Source organism: Scardinius erythrophthalmus (assembly GCF_964197995.2).
Source record: "Scardinius erythrophthalmus genome assembly, chromosome: 23".
NCBI classification, from domain to species: Eukaryota; Metazoa; Chordata; class Actinopteri; order Cypriniformes; family Leuciscidae; genus Scardinius; species Scardinius erythrophthalmus.
In genome coordinates, this window is record NC_138243.1 from 17680061 (window position 1) to 17705342 (window position 25282).

Here is a 25282-nt window from a genome sequence, read left to right on the forward strand (position 1 = left end):
TTTATCTGTAATTTTGCAACTAATATATTATAATTATTCAAACTTATTCATAGAGTGCGTCCTCTTCTGACCCCTAGCTGACTGGATGTAACCCTTGATCCATCATGTCATTATAGTACCTTTCCTACTGTACGGAATACAATGAGAGAGATTTTGCATAGAGCTGCATCATATGCGTGTTTGCATAACCCTTCCCACCAACTCCTGCACTTCTTCATCCACTTTCATCAGTTCATGGTCAGACAGCTGCCTTTTAGAATAATTTCGTATCGCGTGAGTTTCCACGACTCAAAAACGATAAGGTTCCTCAAGATTCTATACGCACAAATGTTTTTGCTCCAAGGCAACTAATTGCAATACACTGACAATCTCTCGCTCTGGTGTGTAACGTGATGCAGTAGTTTCCGTAAATGGTCTTTACTCGATGGCGACAGTTCGGTGGTACTGAGCCGCATGAGGTGCAGCTCGTGCTCCTCAGCAGGAACATTTCACTTTACGAGCCATTTGACAGCCGTATATTTCAGCAGGCTTTACTTTTTGTTCAGTGACGGGACGGTAAAAAACATAATTTCCATGTTCCTGACTTCATTCGCGGTCACTGCATTTTCTACAGAAGAATGACTTCAGTGTGGAAAAGATTACAAAGAGTTGGGAAAAAGGCTACTAAATTTCAGTTCGTGGCTTCGTATCAAGAACTTGTTCTGGAATGTACAAAGAAATGGTAAGTTATGATTTCTTTTCCGTTATAGCGCGTGTGCTTCCTAAATACGCAGTGCTGAAGGGCGGTTCTTCTGACTGAAACAGTACAATGCGCACACACTGTCTCTTATTTTAATTTAGCGTTGGTAGTAGGCTAATCTAAATGACTGTGAATAGAACAATTAATACAGCTCTTGATATTAAGACTGTATTTGAAATGCATTGGAGAACGTTGACAGCCACACACACCTCTACTTCCGCCTCCATCACTCGTGCTGTCAACACTGAATTATGAACATCCATCAAGATAATATAAGCAGAATAAACTGCTGCTGCTTCTTTTAATTTTCTATTTACCTCACTCACATAAGCGGGAGTTATAATTGTTCCATTGTTTCAAATTGAGTGGTGTTGCTTTTCCTTTCTTTTTAGGTGTTGTCCTTTTCATTTTTCGGTTATATATTATATTATGAGAGCTTAAAAGAGCATTGAATTCCTATTGACTTCACCCTTAAATAGTCGGGGAACTACTTTATTGCTGTTTTCCAACACAAAACTCAAATATTAAGTTTTGTGCAATATTTGGCTTTTCTTTTCTTTTCTTTCTTGAAAAAAGTTTTTCATATAAACAGTGTTGAGGTGAGAGAATTAAACAATTCTACTATTTCTTCTGTCTGTCATGTGTCTTGATCAGGAGACAGCTGTCGACACAGACAGGGAGTGTTTCGGTCCTCACATGGCCTATCTGTTCTTATCTATGATCAAACACAGCATTATAATGAAGAATTCAGTCTGATTGGATTTGAAAAAGATACTGTTTTTCAATCACAAGTGCATAGCAAAGACAAAAAGGTGTCTTTAAATCAAATCAATCAAATCAAATTACTTTATCATCACTACACCATACACAAGTGCAACAGTGAGTTGAAACATTGGGTGCATCATCCACCAACATTGCAGTCATGTAATAATGACAGTATAAGACAATATACAAGACTAAATGCACAATACACATAATACGCTAAGATGTTTGATGCTTCTGTTGGACTGGAGAATTGGTTTTAATTATTTTGCTGATATTAACTATTGACAATATTCTATGAACAAGTCTTGGCCTGGCAAATGAAGCAACCCTCCTTATTCAATGGTTTGTCATCTGCCTTTAGGAGAACTGAATCACTCTGTAATTGAATCATCTTATTGGTGATCTAAATGATCTCAGTTTCACCAATTCTATAATCTAGAAATGAGTTACTCTTTCTTATTTAATATGGACTCATATTCAAACTTTCAACTTTGTTATTGGAAAAAATAGGTTGGGTTAATAGTAAACTTGAGCAGTCGTAATTGTTGTTATCACCTAATGAGCTTCCAGCTGATGTGCAATGTCCTAGATCCTCTTGCTACACAGAGGAAAGAAATTCCTGTATATCTTTTCCAGAGCTTTCTTTTGCTGACCTAAACGTGTATCGCAGTACAGCTTTCTTAAAATCTCTTTTGAAGAGCAGGTAGTGTTTCTAAAGGTGAAAAGAAACTACAGAATGTGAATTTCTGTAAGCACGTCTGATCTTGTGGGTGAGTTTCATATACTGCCAGTGGGCCAAAGTCTGTTGATGTTACGCCACAGCTGAGGAGGGTGTGAGCAGGAGATATCAGACAGCTGAAAATGACACAGCGGTTGCTTCTGATGGGGTAATATAACTTGAAAGGGGTGTGTATATGTGAGCACGTGTGTGTTTATCTGACAGTTACTTTACATGTCAAAGTAATGAAAAAAGAAGGACTGAATTATAGGAAGAAAATGACAGAAAGAGAACTAATTTTTCCAACCTGGCTGGCAGTCTATTTTTACGTCCATTCGCGCTCTACCCACGATCCCCCTCTTCTCCTCCTAATTTATCCTTTTAGACCGTTCTGCCCTGTTGCTATTACTAGCTGTAACCTGAGTAAGAGTTTGGTCTCGCTTCTTTTTGTGTAGCGGTTCGTGCTGCTACTGACACACATTACCTTTGCAAACATCAATGTGAACAACAATAGATGATCCAGCTGTTCTGTGACATTTACATCTGGACCACGTTCATTAAGAATCATATTCTCGGTTAGTTTAAAGGGATGTTGTTCATTTTCCCTTCGTTGAAACTCATGCCATTTCAAACCTGTTTGACCTTCTTCTGTGGAATGCAAAAGTAGCAATTTCTATTAATATTCTGGTCATGGCTTTCCATGCAAATAGAATGAATAGGGACTTCATTAAAGCACCATAAAAATATCTGGTCCATGTGACTCACACGCTACAATAGCTATGTTTCCATCCACTTATTTTATGCGCATTTTGGAATATCGCATTAAAAAAACAATGTATGGAAACGGCAATATGCGCAGAAATTCTAAAAATGCATAAAAAACGCATGCGCTCAATTGAGTCAGATAAAAAAAAATTATCCATGCACATAAACTGCGATTAAAACACATTTACTGAATAAATCCCTCGATGCGCAACAAAAAACTCACATGACTTTGCCTCAACAGAGGATGCGATTGGATAACTGGACTAACCAGTGGACCATTCTCATTGCACAGCATCTGTTTGATCTTTCTGAAATACCTCAACCAAAGTTGAAAAAAGATTTTGTATAATGACTTCCCAGAACTGTCTCACATGATTGCATTACATCAGGCATCCAAATGCAAGATAACATGACAGCATTTATTGCGTTTCGTCATTTATGCAAGTCAAGTAATGCAGAAACTTCCATTTTTATTACATATATTTTGCGCCATTTTCCCAGGAAGTGACAATTTTGTTCTCTTGAACACATGGGATGGAAACGCTGCTTTATTCACAAATCTTTTAAACCCATATTCCAATTTTGCGCATAAGTTAAATTTGCAGCTTTGGATGGAAACATGTTTTGAAGCTGTGTAATAGCTTTGTGTGATGAACAGGGCAAAGCCTCATTTTGTGTTGGAACATCATGAGATCAAATACTATACCGTTCAAAAGTTTGGGGTCAATAGTAGTTTATTCTTCAATGATGCATTAAATTGATCAAAAGTGATAGTAAAGACATTTATAAAGTTACAAAAAATATATATTTCAAATAATGCTGTTTTTTAACAAGCTGTTTCCACAAAAAATATTAAGCAGCACAACTATTTTCAGCATACTAATGATAATAAGAAACAAAATCCATGAGCAACAAATCAGCATATTAGAATGATTTCTATGTGACACTGACACTTTGACATCACAAGGATGATTTGCATTTTAAAATATATTAAAATTGAAAAAAGTTGCTTTAAGTTGTAATAATATTTCACAATATTACTGCTTTTGCTGTATTTTTGATCAAATAGATGCAGCCATGGTGAGCACAAGAGACAAAAAAATCTAAAACTTTTGAACAGTGGCGTATACAACAAATCTTTTTTTTTCCTTCAGTATGCTTAATGACAACCCTTATACGCCAAAATATAAGCCAGCATTATTAAATGCGAACAGCTGTTTGTAAACACACAGTGAGATCAGAGACCAACACCCCTTGTGCTGTGAGCCAAAGTCAGCTCGGTCATGTGACCTTGCCAAGTTTCCTCCAATTCTTAATGCAGCGAGCATGGCAATGAACAGCTCAGAGGTGTACAATGGGCTCACATCTGAACAATTCACTACAAAAGGCCAAGTTTATTTAGGAAACGTGCCAGAGCAGATGTGTACATGCACACTGTACACTTGATAAATATGATTTCCATTAATTTGTGTTTAAAGCTCCACACTTATTGATTTGCATTTTTTTCTGGCAATATATCATCATAATGTTCTGGATATCAGATATAAGGCTTATATGGGACTACAGGGTGCTGTGTGACCTCAATAAACAGACTTAAACAGCACAGGAACTTTTTAAAAGCTTTTTTTTTCTTCAACTTGTTTACATTTTCATCTGGCAGTATTGGTAGCAATGCAGGGGAGTGAATGTAATAGATACCACATGTCCCAAATGACACCAAATTGACATTTGGTTATTTAGTAAGACAACATTTCATGCCTCAGCCTCACTCAATTATTTGTTCTTGGTGCTTGTTTGTGAGTAAAAGGTTCCCCCAGTTTGGATTCGTCTTGTATGCAAGGCCTTGCATCATGTGCTCTTGTTTTGTTTTGGGTTTGAAACATTTGGCAGCATTTATTGATTCCTTTCTGCCTCTGGGTAACACTGGGAGACCAGATCGCAAGATCTGTTTCACTGCCTGTAGCTTTTTGTAGACACATACACAAACAAGCAATGCCACTGTGGCTTTTTCAAGATCATTTCGTATAGGCTTTATATACTTCCTGCTATTTTAAGCAAGCACTGAAAAGTGATAGCCTTATTGTAGAAGTCCTTATCTATAGTAAAAGACCCATTATTCAACTTGTAAACTCCCACTCAGCACTCTTTTATTTTTGTTTTATAGGCAACCAGACAAACTGAGAGTGGTGTGGACAAGGAGGAACAGACGCATTTGCTCCAAGGTACAAAGATAAACAATCGTTAATTGTCTATAAAATCACAAACCTGACTCTCGATTTCTTCCGTTTCTTCCAGGAGCACACCAAAACTTAGTGATCAGGCAGTTGATCAGGAATTTTATGAATCTTAATCTTTAATTACCATTGTGTATGAAATGTGCTATATAAATAAACTTGCCTTGCCTATATAAATAATTATTTAATATTAATCAATGCTTTTATTGACACACATTTTAAATAATATACAAAATATTATAAAATATAAGTCTTGTTCTAGATACAAAATTATTCATGAAAGCAAAGGTAATTTAGTTTATGACTATGCATGTCCAGGAATCCACCATTTCAAGTTGGTTTTATTCCCAAGCTTTCAGTCAGAACAGTGTACTGACACTTAAATTATTATGTTTAACATTGCTTTATTTACAGTGATTTACAAGTGCTTACAATGATTACAACTGCTGTACAATGTGGATTACTATGACTGACAGTGTTATTTTCACATCAGCTTCATGCATGGCAGCCGGGCATCAAAAATCCCTACAGGGGAATGGTGGTGTGGCCCGTACCTGAAAATGTGGATATTACCGTCACACTCTACAGGGTATGACACCTATCGCATCGTATTATTAGCTATACGATATATATAAATATATTGCATGAACAACCTGTTAAAGATACTGACAACTGCTGAACTGTACTATAATTTGCGTCAGTAAATTTGTTGACTTTTTGAATATGCTTTTGTTTCACAGGACCCACATGCAGATGAGTTTGAAGACAAAGAATGGACATTTTTCATTGAGAATGTGAGTTTTTTTTAATAAAGATGAAGTTTGATTCATAGATTCAACAAGGGTCTGCAAACATTCCTCAGAGATTTTGGTCCTTATTGTCATGAAAGCATCACACAGATTTGTCGACTCATCATTCATGATACGAATCCCCCATTCTACTACATCCCAAATGTGCACTATTGGACTGAGATCTGGTGACTGTGAAGGCTATTTGAGTATAGTGAACTCATTGTCATGTTCAAAAAACCAGTCTGAGATGATTTGAGGTTTGTGACATGGCACAATATCCAGCTGGAAGAAGCCATCAGAAGATGGGTACACTGTGGTCATAAAGGGATGGACATGGTCAGTAACAATACTCAAGTAGACTCTGGCATTTAAACGATGCTCACTTGGTACTAAGGGGCCCAAAATGTGCCAAGAAAATATCCCTCACACCAATAAACAACCGTCCACCAGCCTGAACCATTGATACACGGCAGGATGGATCCGTGCTTTCATGTTGTTTACAACAAATCCTGACCCTACCATCTGAGTGTCTCAACAGAAATCTTCCAATCTTCTATTGTCCAAATTTGGTGAGCCTGTGCATATTGTAGCCTCAGTTTCCTGTTTTTAGCTGACAGGAGTGACACCCAGGGTGGTCTTCTGCTGCTGTTGCGGTAGCCCATCTGCTTCAAGGTTTGACATGTTATGTGTTCAGAGATGCTTTTCTGCAGACCTTGGTTGAAACCAGTGGTTATTTGAGCTTTATATTTCTATCAGCTCGAAGCAGTGTGCCCATTCTCCTCTGACCTCTGGCATCAACAAAGCATTTTCTCTTTTTCGAACCATTCTCTGTAAACCCTAGAGATGGTTGTATCCTAGTAGATCAGCTTTTTCTGAAATACTCAGACCAGCCCGTCTGGCACTAATAACCATGCTACATTCAAAATCACTTAAATCACATTTAATTTCTTAAAATTTCATGTTTCGGAAGCTCATTTTGACCATGTCTACATGTCTAAATGCATTGAGTTGCTGCCATGTAACTGGCTGATTAGATATTTGCGTTAACAAGCAGTTGAACAGGTGTACCTAATAAAGTGGCCAGTGATGTGTAAATGTGTGCGTGAATGTATATTATATGTATATATATAGGTAATTCAAAATGCAAATTGCAAAATTAATTATTGCTTTAATTATTCTCAAAGTTACCTTTTCTGATGTTCTATAGGAGACAGCTAAGGGCAGTCGGAAGGTTCTGGCATCTGTGGACTTGAACATGAAGAAGTTTGCCAGTGCAACACACTCACAAACGGACCTGATGCTCAAAATGAAGCCTCTGTCGGTGAAGGTGGTGGAGGCCACGCTGAAGCTCTCCTTATCCTGTGTGTTCCTCAAGGAGGGGAAAGCAACGTGAGTTCTCCCTGTTGACCTCATCCACATGGAGTTCTTGCTCAGGAAGTTATAATACTTGCATGTGGTGTTTAATTATTTAGATTCAATCATGTGGGAATGTGACCACAGCAAATCTTTTTTTGTGATTGCACCAAAACCGAATGCATGAAAATTGTTGCAAAAACAAAAGTTCCTTGATTTCGGTTAAAAATATTTGGAGTGTGTTTAAATGCAAAAGGGTTTCGTGCCTAATCTCCATTAGATCAAATAACTTTACAGTTCTTGACCAGTTATGGGTTTCCTCTGTAGGGACGAGGACATGCAGAGTCTCGCCAGTCTGATGAGTGTAAAGCCAACAGACATTGGGAACCTGGATGACTTTAATGAGAGTGATGAAGAGGAGGATAAGAGATCCAGTAGTGGGCTTAATATCAGTACTGCAGCTCCAGGTATTATAAAAAACAATGAACATATACAATGGGGACCAAACATCTGAAACCACATTGAAAATCTGGGATTCAAATTACATTTTAAACAAGGTAACATTATGATGTAAAATGCAGAAGAAATATACATTGTTTTGCTGATAATATGATTTGTAATGAAAAGTTAAAGCATTAAGTTACAAATACACAATAGATGCATTTTCACTTGTGGTCTCAGACTTAAGGACCCCACTGTATTTATAAAACACTTGCATACTCATGTCTTGTATTCTTTATCTTATATCTTTATTCATCTGCCCTCTTGCATGAATCACTACTGATGCATGTATATTTTCTCTTACCATAGTAACCCTTACTTCCTCACATTCTAGAACTTCTCCTTCTCTCTTTCTCTCTCTGTCAGCACCCCACCTTCCTCTTCGACCAACACGCTCCCAAGAAAAGAGACCTGCATCTATAAAGAGCCCTTCAATAGGTACTAATATTTACATGCTCTTTGAATATTCTCTCTATACACTCTTTTCAGTCAAATCACGTGTCTGATCATACTGATATAATTTTCTTTCTTTATAAAAATTAAGTTCATATAAAACCACATTCAATTAATTATTTCCATTGAAATATTCCTAGAATGTTTCAGGAATATGATTCTTCACTGATGTGGTTTTGTTGCACATGATTATCACATTCATTCTTTGTCCTCCATTGCTTTGACTTGCATTTCATCATTAATTTCATGAAAATATTTAAATCTAATTTAAAGGGTGTAGTTTACCTCTCAATGAAAAAAATCATCATTTACTCATCCTCATGTTGTTGTCAGGACCCTCATGTCTTTTTCCTGGAACACAAAAGGAATTTTGAAACATATTCATGCAACTCTGTTTCTTAACAAAAGTTTATGATTCTTCATGTCATTATTGAGATGCATTGTGAAATATGAAATTGTGTCCAATTATTTTAGAATGGTGCATAATTATTTCCATGTTTTTATTATGTCAATTATGTCAAATGACATAAATGTAACTGGAAAGACAACTTGCATTTGTCAAATACTGAAAAAATTATACATCAGGCAGTCTCAAAGCAAAATCTTGGATATGAAATTAATGTACACTACCATTCAAAAGTTTGGGGTCAGTTAATATAAAAAAAAAATACTTTTATTAAGCAAGGTTGATAAAAGAATCAGCATATCAGAATGATTTCTGAAGGATAATGTGACACTGAAGATGAGTAATGGCTGCTGAAAATTCAGCTTTGCCATCACAGGAATAAATTACATTTTAAAATGTTTTAGAATAGAAAATATTTATTACAAATTGTAATAATATTTCAACTTCTAACTTTTACCAACCCCAAAGTTTGAACAGTAGTATACATTTATTTTTGTATGTCGATGAAATAGATTTGACCTGAGATCACGTGACGGAAAATTTACTTAACCAGTAATTAAAAAATAAATGAAATCTGTCATATGTAATATATGGGAAATAATGACCATCTTTAAATCGAGCAGGGCCTGGGAATTTACTTACAAAATTACTTTTTTGGGACAGACATGGCTACTGTGAACTGTTGTTGGAAAATAGCATTAAATTCTCCTTTAGTGTTAAAAAATAAATAAAACAGCGTACAAGTTTGGAATAACATGAGGGTGAGAAAATAATATTATCTTTAGGGTGAATTAACCCTTTAAATGTCTTTTATGACGATGCACCACCATCCTTAATGATACATTCATGACCTTTCTCTCTCTCACACCTCTATATTTCTCTTTTGCCTCATTGCTTTTCCTCAATACTGCTCTTTTACTTTCTCTTTCACTCTATTGCTGTTTTTCTCCCTCCATTTTTCATGCTAACCTCAGTCAGTGGTAAGGAGAGGCCTGCTGATGGTGTCCTCTCACGCCCAGCGTCTGGCACTATCCGTAACCCTGACCTGCCAGCACGTCCACCTTTACCCACCCCACCCAGTCCAACCCCTCGCACCATGCCCTCACCCGCCCGCTCCAGACCACCACGTCCACCACCCATTGCCCAGCTACAGGCCCCACCTGACTCCCCCACAGAGCAAAATACTACTGGTTTGCTCCCCCCAGCATTGCCCAAAGTCTTCCAGCCATCCCCTGGCTCAGGTACCATAGCTGGACTTAAATTAAACCACTGGAGGTCAGCAAGTGGCCTGCTATACTGTTAGTTGCTAGTTGACGTTCCTACTTGATTACAGTTATTTGTATGTGTGGTTACATGGCTTCTATGGTAACAACGTGTACTTCAATTGTAATTGAAGTCCTTCTCTTCTGATAAAATCACCATCTCAGGTACAATACCAAATTAGATACATTAAATTGTTCAAACGTGACAGCAAAGACAAAAATATCTATTTCAAATGCTGTTCTTTTGTCAAAGAATCCTGAGAAAAAATGATCATGATTTCCTCAAAAATGTTAAGCAATGTTTCTTAAGCAACAAATCAGCATATTAGAATGACTTCTGAAGGATCATGTGACAATGAGGACTGGAGTAATGATGCTGAAAATTCAGCTTTGCCATTACAGGAAAAAAAATCATTTTAAAATATATTAAAATAGAAAACAGTTATTTTTAATTGTAATAATATTTAACAATATTTCAGTTTTTACTGTATTGTGATTGAATAAATGCAGCCTTGGTGAGCATAAGAGACTTCTTACAAAAAAATCTTACCAACCCCAAACTTTTCAACGGAAGTGAATATTTATTGACCTTTTCGTGTTGCTAGTCTTATATTTCTTCATAAAAATGTGTCTAAAGCACTGCACAAATGGTAATTGTTTCACTTGAGGAAGTGAAGTAATTTCAGCATTTACTGGTAGTCAGTAATTTTGAACATTTTGGTAGTTTTCTTCCACTCATCAGAAAACTCCTGGCTGATTTGCGTACTGTTTTTTACAAACACCAGGGTCATGTGGTATAATTTCATTCCCTTCTGCATTGTCATCTTTGACTTTACATGGAGGATTTGGCCAAAAGTTTTAGAAAATCTTTTTGATCACTGTGAAGCATGTGTAGGGCTGCGAAATTTGGGTATGTGGTGCAAAATAAATTGTTTCAGAGAACTGAGAACTGAAATTCACTATGGCCACATAAGCATTGCAAATTTTGAATAGTGACAACCGCAATTAAAAAGAAAAAAGAAGAGTGAGAGCCGTATTTAGCTGCAGTGTGCATGCGTGAATTCATTGACATCCACATGCATGTGTTGCAAATGGACCTATGCAAATGTTCTTTTACAGTCATCACCCAGAGAAACAATTCTAATAGCGCTTATGTATCTGTGTATTTCTCGACAAAGCCTGGACTGCATATTGTTTATCTATCTATTTTTCCCTCTATAATTATAGCTCCTGTGCCTTTTCCAAGAAGACTGTCAGGCTCCGAGGCCCCTCTGGAGGGTCCAGTGACCTCTGACTATCCTCTGCTCAAACTCCCTCGGGCTTCTCTTTCTTCCCCTTCCGATCCCTTCCTTTCTCACTCTCCCTATCTTCCCACTGTGCTCCCGAAAGGTAAAGACACATGATTTCTAAACATTCACAGACTAAATGCAAGTCAGAGTACATTTACTGTAATTCTAATAGGAATAGTAAATCTTAGCCTGACTCTAAAGGAAACTTTAAGATAGCTTTTGGAGAAGTAAGATTCATTTCCTCTTAGCCACTGTCTCTTGTTCTCACTTTTTCTGCATCTCTGACTAATTTTCTTCTTTCACGTGGTCTGCGTTCTCTTTGTGTCATTGCACTTCTGTCTCAGATTCTTTTGGAGCACCTCGCACCAATGTTTTTAAGCCCAAGATTGTCCCTGGTGCTCGCCCTGTATCCCCCACTCCTGTCCCTCTCCTCGAACCCAAAACTTCTTCCCTCTCTCTTTCTGAAACGCTTAACCATCCATCTGCTGGCAGTGTGCCAGGTATTGAGAAATCTTCCAGACTGCATGTAAACAGTAGAGGCAGCAATACTAAAGTACAGTTAACAAGTGTACTTAAGGTATTCATTAAATATGTTGAACTACTAACTATTAATAGTAACTACTATTAATTTAGTATATAATCTATAAGTGACATATTGTTAACAAGGGCTGGAAGTGAAAAACGCCAGATATTCAAATTGGCCAAAAATTTTACTCACACTGAAGTGTCAAAATTATGAAATTCCCAAGAGAAGGATGCAATACTAGAAATTGCAAAATCAAGGCATGACCATTGGACAGTGAAATGCTCATTGGGTCAGCAGGGTCACAAAAAAGCTGGTTAACTGCAAAATACTTTAAGACTTACGGTGAAGAATTAGGTGTGAAACCATCAGGAACCCTTTAGTCTCCAGTGCCACCATTTTCCAGAACCTAATTGGAGTCTCCAGTAGTGTAAAGTGTCAGGTTCTCAGAGACATTGCTAAGGTAAACAATCCTAAAATATGACCCCGACGTAATAAGAATCACAGGCGGAAGTGTTGTGAAAATATGATCAGAATAAGGACTTGCATAATAATTAAGTACGCACTGTATCATATATTATTTTTCTTAAAAAGTATAAATGCTTTTTTTATACATAAAAATATATAGCTGGCTTTACACTTTAGGAAACGGTCCATCTTTATCATATGTGATTGTCCCTTAAAAAGTTTGAAAGCCCCTACTCTGATGTTTAGATCAATATTTGCTTCAGATAAATATATATTGATTCAAACTGAGCCTCTAACACTTGATCAAGGAATGCCTGTTATTTAGGTTGATCTATCTAAAAACTTCCTTCACCTGTTTTACTTCTTTTTGTATATATTTTCCATCTTTTTCTCACAGCTTTTGCAGAGCTAAATGAGCGGACGATGGCGGTTTCTACATCTCCTTTCTTCAGTGTCCCTCTAAATGAACCTGCTATTCCTTTGCTGAGCAAACCAGATCTTGAAGCTCTTTGTGAAACATCTTGCCCTTCTAGTCAACTCCCCAAGCCACCTCCACCTCCCTCTGTCCCCCTCTCTTACCCCATTAGCAAACCTCTACCTGTCTCTTTTACCCCAGCAACTGTCTCCTCCTCTATCTCTGCTCTTGCCATGTCAACCAGTGAAGCTCTCACAAATGCCCCCTGCTGTTCACCTCAATCTTCTTCTGCACGGTCAGGTACTAAACTGCCTATCGTTTGCTTTAAAAGAGACCGTAATAGGAACTAGTGTGACTGGTGATAGGTCTAACGGTTATAATGTACTAGAAGATTTATTTTGCGATTTAAGGGTACATTTACACAAAAATGATGAAGTAAAAACGGAAAAGTTTTTCCTTTGCGCTTTTAAAAAGTTCGCTTACAGACCACAGTGTTGTTAAATTGAACACATAATGCGCATGCACATGACGTCACTGTTTCCACAAATTTGCGCCTTTGTAGTTTACACAGAGACCATAACAGTATCATTTTCAAAAACTTGCACTTTGAAACCAGTTTTCAAAAGTTTGCATTTCAGTCCCCCAAAACACTGTTGTCATGTAAATGAACGGAAAAAATGTATAAAAAGTTTTGTTTTTAGTTGTCATGTCATGTAAACGCCCCCTAAATTACATCTATCATTAATATAAGGTTTTTGTTGTAACTAGCTACAACCACCACACGCGACTAGATTATTTATGTTTGCCATGTCATAGTCCCGCCTACAGGGAACTCTCATTGGTCCAAAATCCCACTTTAGAGATTGCTTATTTGCATAAAACTCTGCAATCACGTTTCCACTCACGTCATCTCAAATCAGCAGTTGTCTTTGAAAATGAATTCAAAAATTAAAACTTAATAAAACTCATAATACATTAATACAATTATTTAAAATTTTGGCTTTTATTGTATGTCAATTGTTTTCCAGAAATATCCAGGGAGCTTAATACACTTACAGAGGAGGATCAAACAAATCCATTTTTACAAGGTGAATAAGTATTCTTTACTCTTGTCATTAATGATGTAAAAGGCCTAAAAATGATTGAAACCCAAATAGATTAAGATTGATTACCTTTTATTTATTTGAATAATTATTCTGATTCAATTTGCTGTTATGTTCCACAGATTTACTCGCTGAAGAACTGAAGACCTCCGAGCCCAAACAAGAGCAACATCGGACAGTCTGCAGCATTAGTATAGCGAATCAACAATCTCCTTCCTCCCTCCATCAACCTGAAACCAGCAGCACTGAAAGAAAAGAGCTCAGACCTGCCACAGCTGTAAAAAGGTGGGCAATTAAAAAAAATGTTTGTTCTGGCATCAAGTATAATTCACTAATAACATAATATCAACTTTGCAGACACAGTCTGATTGGCAGAGGTGTAATCAGAATTTAGTATTTTGCTCTGTTTATAAAGCGTTTCTGCATGAATATGCATTTAACTCTTTAAATGAGAAAAACTGTTCCTTAATAACAATTGGGAAATGCATGACCTTGTGATGAGTGGAGCCTATCATAAACAGACCATGACATTTGCCTACACCAGCTGTGTAAATGTTTGAACTCTCCATTGCTTTCCCTCACCACTCCAATCCTGCATCTCTCTTTCGCCACTAACATTGCTGCCACACAAAGTGCTGTCTAAGGAAAAGCTGCATCTAATCTTACCAAACACTGCCATGCTTTGTGGCTTCTCACCCCATATTTGCCACCTTTGACACCAAGTATCTTTGTCCCCCAGTCTTGGGCCTGTTGGCAAGTCATCTTTAGACACATCTGGAGTACCGCCTGTGGAAGCTCCCAGATCTGAGCAATTGGACATTGGGACTGTCCCTCCTCCACACCCATTCTCTGCTCCAGCAACAATACCTCACTCATCAGTGGTTTCCACTCTTACAAAGAAAAATCAACAAGTTTTTATTGCAGAGAAACCACCTTTGGCTGAGGAAGAGCCTGATTTTAAAGTGGCCGATTTTGATAAAGTGATCATTACCTCTCAACCCATTAAAGATGTTACTATTAGCAGTCGCCCTGAGAAAGAACCACTCAAAATTGACACTGAACAGCCAATGCAGTCCAGTCTGGTTCAAACCTTTTCAATAACCGATGATGACTTACTAAAGCAACCAGAAAACACAATAATTGAATCAGCAGGGGAAATTCCTCCAAAAGAGGAACCGAATGAGCAGAAAGCGAAGGGCGCTCTGCTTTGTGCCGACCTCAACAAGTCAGACGAGGACAAGATAATCAAGAAATTTGCTTCAACTGTGGTTACCCCTACAGAACAAAATATCCACAATGTTTTATCCAGCTCATCACCTCCACAGCAAGAACCTACGGATCTTCCCAGGGAAAAAAGTCAAGTGTGGGTGGAAGAAGTCCTTGCATCTAAGGTCGACAGTAGTTTGAGAGAGCAAAAGTCCCATAAAGATCAGCTGGACAAGATTTTAACTATTGTGGAAAGGTGAGTGTGTTGCTCGCATGGTACTATTACACTCCCAAACTGCTGCAAACTTAAACTTTCCTCTTTTGTGCTACTTCCTGTTTCAATAAACCCTTATATGTCCTTTAATGACGTTCATTTGAATAGTTAGGCACATAAAATTCTGTTTTATAGATAACACATTTTAAATATACTAACTGACCTCAGTATGAACAGATAGGTTTGTTATATCTTCTTCGGCCACCACAAAATGACACTTCTGTAGAATTACATCATCAATTCTCCAGAAATTTGTATTTGAACTTACTAAACCCTTTACTAAATGCTAATTTTCTTATTTTTCTCTATCTGTAACTATTTTCTTCCTGTCTCATTCTTCTGTTCCCTGTTATTCTCTCAGTCAAAATGAAATGGCCTTCACTCCAGATGACAGGCCTAGCATTAGCCTCAAAGCAGCTGCCCCTCAGATAACAGCTCTGCCCAAAGAGCTTCCTCCTATTCATCCCCAATCCCTGGAGCCCAAAGTCCTTAAATGCATCTCAGAAGAAACTCCAGCAGTCAGTGAGCTGATTGTAAAGGAGTCAGACAACACAGTGTTAACGCAGAAGAGCATGGAGGTCCATTCACTTCCATTCACCCATGGAGAAGTGCCAATCTGGAGTTCTCTGGAAGAGAATGTAAAAGATCAGGAGGAGGAAACAAGAGATAAGGAAATAAATAAGCACAAAATGCCTCACAAGATGCCAAAAGAAGAAAATAAAGCTGAAGTGTCCTCAAACAAATCTTTAGATGGAGGGTAAGAGACATTTTGACAGTGCCCAACATGGTCTCTAATGTTCATCCATGGCCGAGTGCTTGCATGCTTGAGTTTTGTCACGTCTCATACAATTAAGTGTGTTAAAATGGTATTTTGGGGCTTTTGTGCACTCTTATGCGTCAATAAGAGTGAGTTTCAGCAAGCAATATTTGATAAATTGGATATAAACGTGCTGATATTGATATTGGTAATGAGTATTATAGCAGGCAAATTAATGTGGATTAAGTTATTAATGCATGTTTGATCAAAACAAGGTAAGTAAAATGCGTCATAAACCCTATTCCTTACCTCACAGTGAAGAAAAAGCTGTAAACCGAATTGAGGGTGCTGAGAATCTCGTTTTAACTGAACCAGTGTCCCAGCAGCCCTCCAATGTCCTAAAACCACAACCAGCTGAGACAATTAAGGAGAAGAGTAAAGAACCTTTCAAAGTCAGTATACAGGTCCGTATGAAGCCTTCACTTCCTGTGATCTCCCCTGCTGTTGCTGCAAAGGAAACCAGGACATCACTGCATCTGGAGGAACTTTGCCCTCTGACGCCCAACGTGTCTCTGGATACCGAGTCTGACGAAAATGGTTTAAAGAAAGAGGTCACATTTGAAACAGAGAGTGTGTTGTGGGCCACAGTAGAGGAGAAAACAAAAGAAAAAAGTGATGAGGTTGTTAGCATGGCCAAGTCGATACCAGAAAAAGAGGTCCTGGATAGGGGGTAAGTGCGTGAGGTTTGTTAACCTCACTGCATGGAGTTTTGTGTGGACTGCAAACTGGGCTTGCATAGATTCGTCCATACTATAGTTTGGAGTCAGTAAGATTTTTTTTTGTTTTAAAACATTTAATGATTTTATTCTGCAAAGATGCATTAAATTAATCAAAAGTGACAGTTAATATATTGACATTACATTAACAACATTGACAATTTATTTATTTATTCTGCCTGTGTTTCTCTTAAAGAGTAAGCATTATTTTTACTTGTTGGGAGTTGAGATGTTAGCGAGAGAATATTAAAATTCAAAGAATATTCTTGTCACTTACACTTTTTGGTCCATGGCAGCCAACATGGACAGGAAACATCAGAAACCAAGCCAGAGGAGCAAAAGGATTCCTTCGATTTGTCCCCTTTCCACCACAATCTGAATAAAAATGCTATTAGAGAGAGCCAGAGAGAAAAAAACAAAGAAAAGACCCATGAAGTGGAAGATTCAGATGATAGGATGCTGCTGCAAACTGGCAGTGAGAGAATTTGGACAACTCAGGCTGGACCTAAAGAAGATCTCAGGACCGTAGGTGTCTGTTCAGGGACTGAACTTGGCCGTGAGATTGATGTAGGAACAGATAGGACAATGGACACATGCAAACAGGAACTTGACTCTGTTTCTGATCAGGAAGAGGTATCTGTAGGCTTCATAAGGGGGATTTTCGGTGTTCTGTACAAAGGGTAAGTGTGGGACAATTCTGAGACTTGCACAGAGCTTCTTTGGCCTCGGCATCTGCATGGCTATAATTTAATTTCCCCGAAACACTGAAAGGTTGTTATTAGGTGTGATTGTGCATTTGCAAGGAAGTTTTTGCATCCACAGTTAGGGTGTCCTGTAGTGATGAGAAGCATAGCTTGCTTGTTTGATTAAATACTGGCTGGTGATTTTCGCGGCTAAATCAAAAACAGCCTTTTCCCGAATGGAAACCATTTGTTTTGTCATGGTGTTATGTAATTGTGTCATTTAAATGTCCTCGTCCTTTAGTTATGAGACCATGACATCTATACTACAGCAGCCAAGTGCTGAAGAAACCGATGTTCAAGATGACACAATCTTGGACAATCAAGATGGATCTGTGGTTGAAATTCTCCCTCCTGAGGCATTCTGTGACACCAAAATGGAGCATCCAACTGATGATGAGCCCCAGGAACACCTAATCAAGGATTTGTTACCCTCTAGCGAGTTACAGATAAATATTCAGACTGCCGAGCCGGTGGCCATGAGCTTGGTGGAGTGCTTGAAACTGGCTGCCAGAGAAACTCAAAGCGGATCCATTAATTTCAAAGCCCAGGATGAAGGAAGTCCTTCTAAACAGAAAACCCGACGTACATCAAAAAGAAATGACAAAGGCATGAAGGTGGAATTAAAGTCTGAGAGTGTGATATCCAATGAAAAGATAAACGAAGAGACATGCTTGCCTCTGGAAACCACAAAAGAAGACATACCTGCTAAGAAAGGGGTGCAAAACATCAGTGCTGATGGTAGTCTGGTGGTAGACTATAAGGAAATAAAAATACACGAAAGCCCAAAAAGAAATGGACATGGAGAACTTCTGCTTGGCAAGATTACTCCTGGAAAGATAAAGATAAAGACAGCAGATTTAAGGCCTATGGCGGAGGAGCTGGAATTTGAACTGGGTCAGGAAGACTTAGGGACAGTGTGGTCTGCTGAGCTATATATGGATGGAGGGTAAGTGCATGACCTCTGCCTGCACTGCCTCTCATTTTTATGACCCTCCTTATATGATCGGCACGATTTTGGCAATGTTCCGTCTGGCTGTGAGTCAAGCGTTCTAGTCGTTATTCGTATTTGTCTGTGACATGGGCTGGTGGTGTCTGTGTGTGACATAAAGCAGTGCATTTAATGTATCTTATGTCTAAGAGATGGGTTGGGATGCACTACCATTAAAAACTTTGGGTCAAAGATTTTTTTATCAATACTTTATTCAGCAAGGACACAATTAAAAGTGACAGTAAAGACATTCATAGTTACAAAATGTTTCTGTTTCAAATAAATGCTTTTATTTTGAACTTTCTATTTATCCTGAAAAATCCTGGAAAAAAAATGTATCACTATTTTTCACAAAAATATTAAGCAGCACAACTGTTTTTAACATTGATAATAATAAGAAATGTTTCCTGAGCACAAAATTAGCATATTAGATTGTGACACTGAAGACTGGAGTAATCACTGCTGAAAATTCAGCTTTGCCAGCACAGGAATAAATTCAGTTTTTAAACTGTAATACTATAAAAAAAAAAAAAAATGTATTTTTGATCAAATAAAGGCAGCCTTAAGAAGTTTCTTTAAAAAAAAAAATCTTTCCGACACAAAAATTTGAGTGGTAGTGTATTATGAGCATGAAACATATTGTGTTGGTTCCTTTTTTTTAAAGTGCAGGCTTTGATTTTGGGCTCTCTGTGGTTTATCAGAAAGGAATAAACAGCAATTTCACAGCTTGTTTGTCTATTTTGCAACTGCTGCTGCAAGCTTGCAAAACATTGTTAGCAGAAAACGTTACACAGCGACTGTGGGCTAACGCTGCTGTTTGTAGCCCCTTGCTGGAACTGATTGTGCCATTTTCACTTAATTGCATTTTTATTGAAAAACATTTGCACGCTATAATAACCAAATTGGTAAGGTGCAACATTTTGATATTTTGTTCTGGTGTCCCATTTCTCACAGACCAGAGGAATCCTCAAAACAGCCAATACCACAACCAAGAGATTTCACAGCCATACAAACACTAGAAGCACCTCACACTGCCTTTTCATCAGAATCTGTGTCTATATTAAAAGAGACTACACTAACGGAAACTATTTCCCAACCTGTTAACAAAGTTATCCCTCCTTGTCAAGATGAGTGTATGCAGTCACCACCCCCAGTGCCTTTACAGGAAGTTGGCCCTGATGCCATCAATCAAAACAGTAGCGGTGCAGCGGATAACAAACATGTTCCACATTACGATGAAAAAGGAACCACTCCTTTACATGTAACTACAGAGGCAAAAACTGTAAAGACTGCCGAGATATGCGATGATGTTGCAAAGGAGATGAGTGAGAATAACTTATCACCACTAGAGGGCGACACTTCAAAAGTTGAGATGGAAAAAGAGAGCAGCCCAGTCATCACTAAGGCATCAGAAAGCATTATTGTAGCAGCCACAGTGAAGCCAACAGATATAAACGTTGATGAGAATGTTATTTCCGGGCAGGACATTTCTCCGAGAAGCTCTGTGGTCCCGTGGCCATTCCCCTCTCCTAAACTTGAAAGACACAGTGAGCCAACAAAAGGTACAGAAAGTTTCAGCCTAAAGGATGACGACCTCTCAGAGGAGAATGTTCTGTTAGCAAAGATTTGTCAAATGGTAGAAGAGGAGACGACACAGCCTCCAGCTCCTGCTCCACGCACTAAGAAACGCTTGATCCCCTGCAAGTCTGATTTCGAACTTCCTCCAACTCCTCCCCTGCAACTCAAGTCTAGCATGAAACTGCCGATGGATGTGATACAGACAAATTTAGATCAGACTGAGATCACAAATACTATTGGACCTCAACTATCAGTGATATCTCAAGATGAGATCAGTCAGTCTCAGACTTCCTCTGTGCCACTGGAGAATTTGAAGTTAGATGATAGAGAAGCCAATGCTAGAAATGCTGTTTTAGATGATAATGTCCGGTTAAACAAGCAAGAACAAAATGTCCAGCTGGAATGTATGGCAGCTGAAAGGGAGTGCCAAGATACGCCAGCTGTTAAGCCCACAACCCAGACAGAGAACACAGAAACAGAAGCTGAAACTAAGAACAAGGAACAACCAGATTTAAGTATTGATAGAAGTGAAGAGGCTCAAATAGAGCAGGATAAACCACCATCAGTACCTGATGAATTGTAAGTTTGAGAGGCGTGTAAACACTAAAATTCAGCCTTATTTGACCATATTATGTTGTTTCAGTACCATAATATATTGTTGAACTCTGTTTATTAATATTTGCATGTCTTTTCATCAACCTTTAAAACAACACCCAAAATTTTCTAAGCATTGCAGAGGAACCATTTTGCATAGCTGAACTATTTAATTTTTACTTTAACTAGGTGAAGAAGATAAAACAACGATGAGGAATTGTGTATTTATTGTAGCACGGGGCAAAGAAGTCATGTCAGTATGTCTTACATATTTACTGTCCTTTTGACAGGTCTGGTCATCCTCAAGAAAAGGATTCCTCTAATGTAACCCCAGAGGCTAAAGGGAACGAGACACCATCTGGGAGCCCAGGCAGTGTGCAGGTTAATGGCCAGACCACTGTAGACGCATGTCATGTGATTGTGCCCCCAATACGCAGTAAAAAGAAAATCATTCCACCACCTATGGACCTCACAATAGTAAATACAATAGATGAATCAAATAAAGAGGGTTCAGCAGTGCCTGCATGGGATGTGAGTGGCATTTGCTGTTTAAAGTGCATATTAAATGTAGACTGTTTTTTGTTTTTTCTAATGAGGTCTTTTTTCTTTCTTTTTTTTGTCTTTCCATTTGTCACTATACAGTTTGCCAGTCCACTGCCCAGTCCTGGTCTGGTGACCTCCAGTCAGTCCTTGTTGAAGTGGTGTCAAGAGATCACTAAGAACTATAAGGGAGTAAAAATCACAAACTTCAGCACCTCTTGGCGTAATGGCTTGGCGTTCTGTGCCATCCTACATCACTTCCACCCTGAGATAATGTGAGTTTCATGTCTTTCATACCCAGCTCAAAACAAACTTATTCTTTCTTAGTATGATTCAATTTATTCAACAGCCTAAAAAACTCTTTTATAGATTACTTGGTTCAATTAACAGCCATTTTGTAAAAAAAATAAAATAGCGATGCACTATGTATTTGTAGCATATCGGTTGATAGCTTTAAATTTAATACCTAATTCTGCATGTTAATTTTATCTATTTTTTATTTATCTTTGCCATCATAATAACACTCACTTGAAATCTTTAAAAACGACAACATTTTAATAACACTGGAAAATTAAAGTCCAACTGAAATCAAAATTGACCCTATTTACTTTGTTAGCGCATATTACTAGTCTTGTGGTGAAAAATTAATCCGTGCAAGTTAATACACAGAAAAAAATTGTTTGCCGTCGTAATCTTTAATCAAAGTCTGAAAAGTTACTTCCGGTCTGGAATGGCGTTCCTTCTCTGATGATGTAGGTTTGACGGCTTGGGTTGGGAAACGCTTAACCACTCCCCTCAAACCGTTAGTCTGTTATGAGCAGAGATGGAGAGGAGGAGCGCTGGAGTAAAACCCTGCCCTCTGTTCAATATTCTGTTTCACTGGGAAATACGTCACAACACTGGAGAAAAGTCGTTTGCAACTTCCGGTTCACGTCGTGGACTTTAAATTTTTGGCAAATTCAAAATGAATATCCATTGTTTATATTGTGCAATAATGTTGTGATGCCTAAATTAACTTGCAGAATTTAAAATAATTTATTTCATTGCTAATTTTAATACATTTTATTTCTACAAAGTAATGTAGAATATTAATATTGGAAACTGAATGAATCTCCCAAATACAGATGTTAAAACAAAACTAACTGCTAGGGTTCAAAAATTCTTTCAAAGGCTTTATTTTAATTTATATATTCTTTGTCACCATTTAACTGTTTACAATTAAAACATTCATTAAACACTGTAAAACATATCTGATTGAATGAATTTATGTACTGACCTAGTTGTTGTTTTCCAGTGACTTTGATGCATTAGAGCCTCACAACATAAAGCAAAACAACAAAAATGTAAGTTTGTTTTAAGCAGATGTTCCATATGGACAATTTTTAACTATAAACACAAAACAAACCCATTTTTGCTACCTATTTTTCTTCTTTTTCAGGCTTTTGATGGTTTTGCATCACTGGGAATCTCTCGTCTGCTGGAGCCCTCAGACATGGTCCTTCTATCTGTGCCAGATCGTTTGATCGTCATGACGTACTTGTGCCAAATCCGTGCTCACTTCACCGGGCAGGAGTTGAGCGTGTTACAGATTGAGCAGAACAACAGTCAGTCCAGCTACGCAGTAGCCGGGCCAAACCAGCAGGCGGATGTACAAGCAGCTGCCAAATTCTGTGCGGAGAGGCTCCAGGCTGGATCTGTGTCAGGAGACAATAACAGCAAGGACTCACTGGGAGAGGAGGGAAGTGACTCTGTGGCGAAGCCCAACGGAGGTCTTGTTCCTCCACCTCGGACTAAACGTGCGGGAAAGGTGGATGAGAAGGGCAGTAAGGATACACAAGAAGGTGCGCAGACACCTGTGGCCCCGCCACGACCAAACGCAGCTGCTTCCAGATCAGGATTCGGGCACATACGAGATGCGGATCTGATGAAGAAACAGCGGTCACGGCTCAAGAGTGAATCCATGGATGAGACTGATTCAAAGGAAACACCAAAGGAGGTAAAGGACATTAAATGTTCCCTTTCCTCGCATTTATGTTTCAATATTTAATCTAATAGTATATTTTCTACTAACCTCTGACAGTCAGATAAACATGAACCAACAGTTCAAGGAACAAATGGCTCAACAGCTGCAAGAAAAAGTGCTGAAATAGGTAACCTACCTAAACATCTTCCTAAAAAATGATTGAATTTGGAAAGATTTGATATTACGCACTCTAATTTACCTCTTTTCACCATTTGATATGTGTTTGCAGAACCTCACGAAGTAAACCATGATGTTAAATCAGCAGATAATGAGACAATGGTCAGTATACCCTCCGTCTTTGAGAAAATTAGTATTTCATCTTTTAAAAAAAAGTGAAATTCTTGGATAACCTCAAAGCTTGTGATTTTAAAATATAAAATTAGTCAATTTGCATGTCAAATACATAGATGATGTCTTTTTTTAATAGGGCTGCACAATATATTAAAGGAGAACTCCGGTCAATTTTAACATTGAGCTCATTTTTTTGTCAATTTGGAGTGCTGTCAATACAGAGAACAACGACAAAAATCGGTGTTGCCTACACCGTGTTATCCTCTTTTTAAAATTTGCACCCTGTTGACTTCAATGGGGCAAGTACTAAACCTGCTTTTAGCCTCTTAACATCCTTGATGTGTCATTACAAGTGCACAGCTAATGTGAGTGATTCCTTCAGAGTGAACACGAGTGAATCTGACTGCAGTAGATGTGAAAGAAATGGATAAAAATTATGTTATTTAAGCCAGCGCACATACCTGTATTTACATCCTGTTTTCGGTTGAAGTCCAAAGTAGTCGATTGCCGAGTTCACGAGCGTGATCATAGGTAACTAAACCTATGCGCGTGAACTCGACAATCGACTACTTTGGACTTCAACCGAAAACAGGATGTAAATACAGGTATTTGCACTGGCTTAAATTGACAGCACTCTAAATTGACAAAAAAATGAGCTCAATGTTAAAATTGACCGGAGTTCTCCTTTAATTAAATGAATGAAATATTAAAATGTACAAATTGTGATATGCATATCGCAATGACTTGAGATAACTAAATGATTTTATTACTTCAAAAAATTGCAAAAAAGTGTAAAAGTTTTAGGTTGATGGAGATGGCAGAGAACAGACTGTTACTCGTGGTCATCTCCCATGTCAACAATGATCTCATAGCAAACTAGTCTGAGAAGAGTCACCTGCAGTTGCTGCAGAAGATTTAGAGAATCGTGAAACATGTATGTTGGTTTTATATATATTTAAATATAGGATTATCATAAAGCATATCGCATTGTTTAACAAGTTATCGCACATCACATTTTTCATCAATATTGTGCAGCCCTACTATCTAAATTTACAATAATCATCATAAAAGTCATAATCTGGGGCTGGATTCGGAAAACATTCTTAAAAATAAAAAGTCCTCTTAATTGTGGTTTCCTTGTATTTTCTAACTTAAAAATAAAGGTACGAATATTTTGCATTCCCAAAAAGATATTTTAGGAACGCTCTGGGGTTTTTTTTCTTAAGACCCACTCGCGTCTGGTGTAGACACAGTGTTAGAATGTATCTTAAGAAATTTCCTTTTAGTGAATCCGGCCCCCGATTCACAAGCTTTTACCATCCCATATTTAAAGGTGCTGTATATAACTTTTTCACTCTACTAAAGCATAAAAATACCATAATATATGAGGAAACGTGCTAAGTTCACATACTTGTTTCTCTAAAAAACACTTCTACAGACAGTTATTTTACTTTGAAATGTGCGTTTCCAGGCTGGAATGTTTGTTATTGTTTTGGTCTGTGATACTGCACAGTGACAATTTGCCAATTTTCATTGTCCATTGCGCTCGTTCCTGTTGCGTGTCCTCAAACTGGCAACCCGTGTGAGCACAGTCCAGTCTGAGGAGCAGGTGGCGGGAGAAACGACAATCTCCGATATTTTTAATTGGACTGCAGTACCTATTTTGACCACTAGTTGTCATTCTTACATACCGCACCTTTAATTTCCTTGTTTCCAGGAAAATCAAG

At 38.0% G+C, this 25282-nt stretch overlaps 1 protein-coding gene across 10 annotated transcripts in view; it reads left to right on the plus strand.

Moving 5' to 3' along the window:
* The first annotated feature begins 208 nt into the window (after positions 1-208).
* ehbp1l1b (EH domain binding protein 1-like 1b) overlaps positions 209-25282 on the plus strand; it is a 28074-nt gene continuing 3000 nt past the window's right edge. For 2 of the 10 annotated variants that reach the window (XM_081354335.1, XM_081354337.1), the window contains exons 1-25: positions 471-721; positions 5152-5209; positions 5715-5810; positions 5962-6015; positions 7220-7401; positions 7693-7832; positions 8233-8304; positions 9700-9966; positions 11215-11376; positions 11621-11776; positions 12665-12982; positions 13711-13770; positions 13908-14070; positions 14525-15247; positions 15627-16022; positions 16339-16752; positions 17095-17478; positions 17783-18487; positions 19484-20686; positions 20992-21232; positions 21344-21516; positions 22536-22584; positions 22680-23237; positions 23322-23391; positions 23494-23543. In XM_081354335.1, coding sequence (XP_081210461.1) covers positions 618-721; positions 5152-5209; positions 5715-5810; positions 5962-6015; positions 7220-7401; positions 7693-7832; positions 8233-8304; positions 9700-9966; positions 11215-11376; positions 11621-11776; positions 12665-12982; positions 13711-13770; positions 13908-14070; positions 14525-15247; positions 15627-16022; positions 16339-16752; positions 17095-17478; positions 17783-18487; positions 19484-20686; positions 20992-21232; positions 21344-21516; positions 22536-22584; positions 22680-23237; positions 23322-23391; positions 23494-23543 — 6798 coding nt within the window. In that variant the 5' untranslated portion in view covers positions 471-617. Of the gene's footprint in view, positions 722-5151; positions 5210-5714; positions 5811-5961; positions 6016-7219; positions 7402-7692; positions 7833-8232; positions 8305-9699; positions 9967-11214; positions 11377-11620; positions 11777-12664; positions 12983-13710; positions 13771-13907; positions 14071-14524; positions 15248-15626; positions 16023-16338; positions 16753-17094; positions 17479-17782; positions 18488-19483; positions 20687-20991; positions 21233-21343; positions 21517-22535; positions 22585-22679; positions 23238-23321; positions 23392-23493; positions 23544-25282 lie in introns of all 10 variants that reach the window. The other 8 variants (XM_081354338.1, XM_081354342.1, XM_081354339.1 and 5 more) reach the window with 8 other exon arrangements.